Here is a 7623-nt window from a genome sequence, read left to right as displayed (position 1 = left end):
ATTCAAAATAAGCATTGGTTAATAGGGTAAAAATGAATTCCTTGTATTTTTTTATTAAAAGTGAAAGGAAGAATTATTAAAATTAAAATTGATATTACTAATGCAATTACTCCTCCTAATTTATTAGGAATAGATCGAAGAATAGCATATGCGAATAAAAAATATCATTCAGGTTGAATGTGAACTGGAGTTACTAAAGGATTAGCTGGAATAAAATTATCTGGGTCTCCTAATAAATAGGGATATTTTAATGTTAATAATAATAATAAAAATAATAAAATAATTATTCCAATTAAATCTTTAAAAGTAAAGAATGGATGAAATGGGATTTTATCTAAATTACTATTAATTCCTAATGGGTTGTTAGATCCTGTTTGATGGAGGAATAATAAATGAATTATGGTTATTATTATAATAATAAATGGTAATAAAAAATGAAAGGAATAAAATCGAGTTAAAGTTGCATTATCTACAGCAAAACCTCCTCAAATTCATTGAACTAATATTGTTCCTAAATAAGGGATAGCAGATAATAAATTAGTAATAACAGTAGCTCCTCAGAAAGATATTTGTCCTCAAGGTAAAACATAACCTATAAAAGCAGTAGCTATTAGAAGAAATAAAATAATTACTCCAATTATTCAAGTATATATAAGATTAAATGATTCATAATAAATTCCTCGTCCAATGTGTAAATAAATACAAATAAAAAAAAAAGAAGCTCCATTGGCATGAAGAGTTCGGATTAATCAACCATAATTAACATTTCGGCAAATGTAATTTACTCTATAAAATGCTAATTCAATATTAGCTGAGTAATACATTGTTAAAAATAATCCTGTAATAACTTGAATTATTAAACATAATGCTAAAAGAGATCCAAAGTTTCATCATGCGGAAATATTAGAAGGAGTAGGTAAATCAATTAATGAATTATTAATAATTTTAATAATTGGGTGAGTTTTTCGTAATGGTTTAAATTTATTTATCATTTGTATTAATAAGAAGTTCGTAAAGGTCCATAAAAAATATTTACAATTTTTACCACTGCAATTAATGTAATAAATAAATAAATAATTATTGTTATTATTAGATAATAAGTTTGAGTATTATATAATTTAGTTAAATTTATATTATTTTCATTATGAAAAAATATATTATCAAAAAAATTATTTATTTCATATAAGTTAGTATTAAAATTTAATCAATATAAGTTATTTATATAATAAATTCTTAATATAATTGATAAAGTAAAACATGAAAAAATAAAAATTTTATTAATTAAAGTAAAATTAAATATTTCATTTGAAGCAATTCTAGAAACATAAATAAATAATACTAGTAATCCTCCTAAAAATGTTAAAAATAAAATATAAGAAAATCAATAAGTTTTTATAATTATTCCTGAAATTATACAAATTAATAAAGTTTGGATTAAAATTATTAATCCTATTGATAAAGGATGTTTTAAAAAAAATATTATAATAGATAAAAATAAAATGCAAGAAGATAAAAATATTTTTGTAATTTCAAAGAGTAGTTTAAAAAAAATATTAATTTTGGAGATTAATGATAAAGAATTTCTTTTTCTTTGAAGTTTTTAAATAATATTATATTATTTTTGATTTACAAGACCAATGTTTTATTTAAACTATAAAAACTTTAATTTAAATTATAAATGATAAATATAAGAATTATTTTTGTAATATTTTTAGTTGGAAATATTATTTTTGTTTTAAAACATAAGCATTTATTAATTATATTGTTAAGATTAGAATTTATTGTTTTAAGAGTTTATATAATAATATTAATATATTTAAGATTTATTGAATATGATATATATATATTAATAGTATTTTTAGTTTTTACAGTTTGTGAGGGGGCTTTAGGGATTTCTATTCTAGTTTCTATAATTCGTACTTATGGTAATGACTATTTTCAAAGTTTTAATTTATTATAAAATGATAAAATTTTTTTTTATATTAATTTTTATAATTCCTTTATGTTTTTTAAAGAAAATATTTTGATTGGTTCAAATATCTTTATTTTTAATAATATTTTTATTTATAAATTTAACTATAAATCTTGAAAATTATTGTAATTTAGGTTATATAATAGGTTGTGATATTATTTCTTTTGGTTTAATTTTATTAAGAATTTGAATTTGTTCTTTAATAATTATGGCAAGTGAAAAATTAAATAAAACAAGTTTTTTTTTAAATTTTTTTTTATTAAATATTATTTTTTTGATAATAATATTATATATAACTTTTTCTTCTTTAAATTTATTTATATTTTATTTGTTTTTTGAGGGTAGATTAATTCCTACTTTAATATTAATTATTGGGTGGGGGTATCAACCAGAGCGAATTCAAGCAGGATTATATCTTTTATTTTATACTTTATTTGTTTCTTTACCCTTATTATTAGGTATTTTTTATATTTTTAATGGGGTTTATAGAATAATGATTTATTTTTTTAAGTTTTATGATTATAATTTATATATTTTATATTTATCAATAATTTTGGCTTTTTTAGTAAAAATACCTATGTATTTTGTACATTTATGACTTCCTAAGGCTCATGTTGAAGCTCCTGTATCAGGTTCTATAATTTTAGCTGGTATTATACTAAAATTAGGAGGTTACGGACTTTTACGTATTATAATTATTATTCAAAAAATTTCTTTAAAATTAAATTTTATTTGAATTGTAATTAGTTTAGTGGGGGGATTTTATATTAGATTAAAATGTTTATGTCAAATTGATATAAAATCTTTAATTGCTTATTCATCTGTAGCACATATAGGATTAGTAATTGGGGGGGTCATAACTATAAATTATTGAGGTTTTATGGGATCCTATGTTCTTATAATTGGTCATGGTTTATGTTCTTCTGGTTTATTTTGTTTAGCTAATATTAATTATGAACGTTTAGGGAGACGAAGATTATTATTAAATAAGGGTATAATAAATTTTATACCTTCAATAAGATTATGGTGATTTTTATTATTATCTGCAGCTATAGCTGCTCCTCCCACTTTAAATTTAATAGGGGAAATTAGATTAATTAATAGATTAGTTGGTTGATCTTGATTAACTATAATTAGTTTAATATTAATTTCTTTTTTTAGAGCTGGTTATAGATTATATTTATATTCTTATACTCAACATGGTAAGTATAATATAGGTTTATATAGATTTTATACTGGGGTATCTCGAGAATATTTATTATTGATATTACATTGATTACCCTTGAATATAATAATTTTAAAAATTGATTATTTTATAATTTGGTTTTATTTAAATAATTTATATTAAAATATTGATTTGTGGTATCAAAAATGTGAATTAAGATCACTTTAAATTATTAATAAAAATTTTTCTATTTGTTTTATCAGATTTTTTTTTTTATTTTTTTTTTCATTAATAAATTTTTTTATATTTATTTATTTTATTATAAATAATTTAGTAATTTTTTTAGAGTGGGAATTAATTTCTTTGAATTCTTCAGGAGTTGTGATATCTGTTTTATTAGATTGAATATCTTTATTATTTATAATATTTGTTTCTTTAATTTCTTCTTGTGTTGTTTATTATAGAAAAAGCTATATGATTTCTGAATTAAATTTAAATCGTTTTATTATTTTAGTTTTATTATTTATTTTATCTATAATTTTATTAATTATTAGACCTAATATTATTAGAATTTTATTAGGTTGGGATGGGTTAGGATTAGTTTCTTATTGTTTAGTAATTTATTATCAAAATTTAAAGTCTTATAATGCAGGTATATTAACTGCTTTATCTAATCGAATTGGTGATGTTTTTATTTTAATGGTAATTTCTTGAATATTAAATTATGGAAGATGAAATTATATTTTTTATTTAGATTTTATATTTAATGATTTTAGAATACAAATTATTAGTTTAATAATTATTATTGCAGCTATGACTAAAAGAGCTCAAATTCCTTTTAGATCTTGATTGCCGGCAGCTATAGCTGCTCCTACTCCTGTTTCTGCTTTAGTTCATTCATCTACATTAGTAACGGCAGGAGTTTATTTATTAATTCGATTTAATTTATTAATTATTGAGACATTATTTGTGAAGTGGTTATTATTATTATGTAGTTTAACTATGTTTATAGCAGGTATTAGAGCTAATTATGAATTTGATTTAAAAAAAATTATTGCTTTATCAACATTAAGACAATTAGGTTTAATAATAAGAATTTTAATGATGGGATTTCCTGATTTGGCTTTTTTTCATTTATTAACTCATGCTATATTTAAGGCTTTATTATTTATGTGTGCTGGGATAATTATTCACATAATAAATGATAATCAAGATATTCGTTTAATAGGGGGAATTGGTTTATTTATTCCTTTAACTTCTTTATGTATAAATATTTCAAATTTAGCTTTATGTGGTTTACCTTTTTTGGCTGGATTTTATTCTAAGGATTTAATTTTGGAAATAATAGTTATAAGAAATTTAAATATGTTAATTTTTTTTTTATATTATTTTTCTACAGGTTTAACAATATTTTATACTATTCGTTTAATAATATATTTAATAGTAAATGAATTTAATTTATTAAGAATTTATAATTTATATGAAGAAGATTATATTATATTAAAAAGAATATTTTTATTAATGATAATAAGAGTAATTGTAGGTAGTTTATTGAGATGATTAATTTTTTCTTATCCTTATATAATTTATTTATCTTTAAATATAAAATTTATAGTTAATTATGTTAGTCTAATAGGGGGTTTAATAGGATATTTAGTTAGAAATATAAGAATTTATTCGATTAATAAATTTTTAAAAAGTTATAATTTAAGTTTATTTTTAAGAATAATGTGATTTATACCTAGATTATCAACTTATGGTTTAAATTATTATTTTTTAAATTTTAGTCAAAAAATAATTAAAAATATTGATATAAGTTGAAGAGAATTATATAGAGGTCAGGGTATTTTTAATATTATTAAAAGTTATTCAATTTTTTTTAATTTTATTCAAATGAATAATTTAAAAATTTATTTATTTAGATTTATTTTATGAATAATATTAATTATTTTAATAATTATTTTAAATTATTTAAATAGCTTAATTAAGAGTATAATATTGAAGATATTAGGGTGATTAATAAATCTTTAAATAAATAAATAAATAAATAAATATATATATATATATATAAATATTTATAAAAATAATTATTTATTTTATTTTTACAATGAAAATGTAAAGTTTTTTTTAAACTATATAAATTAAAGAAATATTAATGAAATGAATCACTATGAATTAAGTTAGCAGCTTAATTATTATATATTTCAATTTAATTGGAATATATTATTCAATGATATCATTAACAGTAATATACCTCTATTTTGGTTTCAATTAATAAGTAAGGAGTAGGAAACTCTTTCTTTTAAGTCGAAATTAAATGCAAAATTTGCTTCTTACTTAAGATAAATTGAGTAATTTCAATATTTTTTGAATGCAAATCAAATGTTTTTTAAACTATAATCCTAGTTTGTTCAATTTAATATATTTTGATTTCATTCATGATAAAGTCCTAATAATAATATTAATAGAAAAAAAAATCTAGTTTTAGTTCAAATAAAAAGGTTTACTATTTTAAAGGTATAAATTATTGGGAAAATTAAAGCAATTTCTACATCAAAAATTAAAAAAATTACTGTAATTAAAAAAAAATGTAATGAAAAAGGGTTTCGAGGTGAGGATTTAGGGTCAAATCCACATTCAAATGGGGAACATTTTTCTCGATCTTTAAATGATTTTTTTGATAAAATTAGTGAAATAATTATTATAATATTTGAAATAATAATAATAATAATAGATAATATTAATAATAAAATAATTATTTATATTAAAATTATTAAACTTTTTGATTGGAAGTCAAATATACTAAATATATTATATAAATAATTAATTACCTCATCAATAAATAGAAATATAAAGAAATAATCAAACTACATCTACAAAATGTCAATATCATGCTGCAGCTTCAAATCCAAAATGATGTTTATTAGAGAAATGATTTAATAAATGACGAATTCAACATGTTAATAAAAAAATTGTTCCGATAATTACATGAAGTCCATGGAATCCTGTTGCTATAAAAAAAGTTGATCCATAAATACTATCTGCGATAGTAAAAGGAGCTTCATAATATTCGTATGCTTGGAGAATTGTAAAATAAATTCCTAATATAATTGTAATTAATAATCTTTGTTTAGTTTGGGAGTAATTATTTTCTATTAGTGCATGATGAGCCCAAGTTACTGTTACTCCTGATGTAATTAGAATAATAGTATTTAATAAAGGAATTTGAAAAGGATTAAATGGGGTAATATTTGAAGGAGGTCATATAGCTCCAATTTCAATATTGGGAGATAAACTTCTATGGAAGAATGCTCAAAAAAAAGAGATAAAAAAAAAAATTTCTGAGATAATAAATAAAATTATTCCTCATCGTAATCCTTTAGAAACTAAAATTGTATGTTTTCCTTGAAAAGTTCCTTCACGGCAAATATCTCGTCATCATTGAAATATAGTTAAAATGATAATTAAATATCCTATAATTAATAAATTTATATTAAAATTATGAAATCATTTTACTATACCTGTAACAAAAGTTAAAGTTCCGATAGCTCCAGTTAAGGGTCATGGTCTATAATCTACTAAATGATAGGGGTGGTTATGATTTGTCATAAGTTTAATTAACTTCACTAGAATATAAAGTTCTTAAAATAGCAATAACATAGGATTGAATAACCGCAACTGCAGATTCAAGAGTTAAAAGTAAAATTTGAGTAAAAATTAAAAAAATAATTAAGTAATTAGGTATATTAATTCCTGTATTTCTTAAAAGAGTTAATAATAAGTGGCCAGCAATTATATTAGCTGTTAATCGTACAGCTAAAGTTCCAGGTCGAATAATATTACTAATAGTTTCAATAAGTACTATAAAAGGTATAAGAATTCTTGGAGTTCCTTGAGGAATTATATGAATAAATATATGTTGATAATTGTTAATTCATCCATATAATATAAATCTTAATCATAAAGATAAAGTAATAGATAATGAAATAGTTAAATGACTTGTTCTAGTGAAAATATATGGAAATAATCCTAAAAAATTATTAAATAAAACAAATGAGAATAGTGAAATAAAGATAAAAGTTGATCCATTAAATTTATTAGTACCTAATAAAGTTTTAAATTCAAAATGTAATTTATTAATAATATAATTTCATAGTATAAAATGACGATTTGGAATAAATCAAAAAGAATAAGGGATAAACATTAACCCTAAAAAAGTTCTTAATCAGTTAAGAGGAATATTAAAAATATTAGTGGAAGGGTCAAAAATTGAAAATAAATTATTTATCATTTTCAAATTAAATTTTTTATAAAGATTTTTAATTTTGAATTATTTTTGTTGTTAATTTTATTAATATTATAAATATAATAATTTATAATATTAAATAAAATAAAAATAAAAATAAATATAAAAAAGGAAATAATTCAATTAATAGGTATTATTTGAGGGATAAAAGAATATTATATATTATAATAATTTAAATTT

The 7623-nt window shown here is 19.6% G+C and overlaps 3 protein-coding genes across 3 annotated transcripts; 2 read left to right on the top strand and 1 right to left on the bottom strand.

Moving 5' to 3' along the window:
* Nucleotides 1-1961: 1961 nt before the first annotated feature.
* Nucleotides 1962-5107, top strand: LOC140757092 (NADH-ubiquinone oxidoreductase chain 4-like). Its single transcript, XM_073092625.1, is given in 1 exon segment — nucleotides 1962-5107. A coding segment is annotated over 1 exon segment (1359 nt). The 3' UTR covers nucleotides 3321-5107.
* Nucleotides 3372-5107, top strand: LOC140757095 (NADH-ubiquinone oxidoreductase chain 5-like; the record flags this gene model as incomplete). Its single annotated transcript, XM_073092629.1, is given in 1 exon segment — nucleotides 3372-5107. A coding segment is annotated over 1 exon segment (1326 nt), but the record flags the coding sequence as incomplete, so codon positions are not given.
* An 850-nt stretch (nucleotides 5108-5957) lies between these two features.
* Nucleotides 5958-7574, bottom strand: LOC140757100 (ATP synthase subunit a-like). The gene is given in 1 exon segment (XM_073092634.1): nucleotides 5958-7574. A coding segment is annotated over 1 exon segment (678 nt). The 5' UTR covers nucleotides 7429-7574; the 3' UTR covers nucleotides 5958-6750.
* Between the last annotated feature and the right edge of the window lie 49 nt (nucleotides 7575-7623).

Source organism: Epargyreus clarus, unplaced genomic scaffold (genome assembly GCF_041222505.1).
Source record: "Epargyreus clarus isolate Ecla_fem2 unplaced genomic scaffold, WU_Ecla_fem_2.2 ptg000041l, whole genome shotgun sequence".
NCBI lineage: Eukaryota > Metazoa > Arthropoda > Insecta > Lepidoptera > Hesperiidae > Epargyreus > Epargyreus clarus.
The sequence above is the reverse complement of the archived record's forward strand: the minus strand, read 5'-3'. Positions and strand labels throughout refer to the sequence as shown.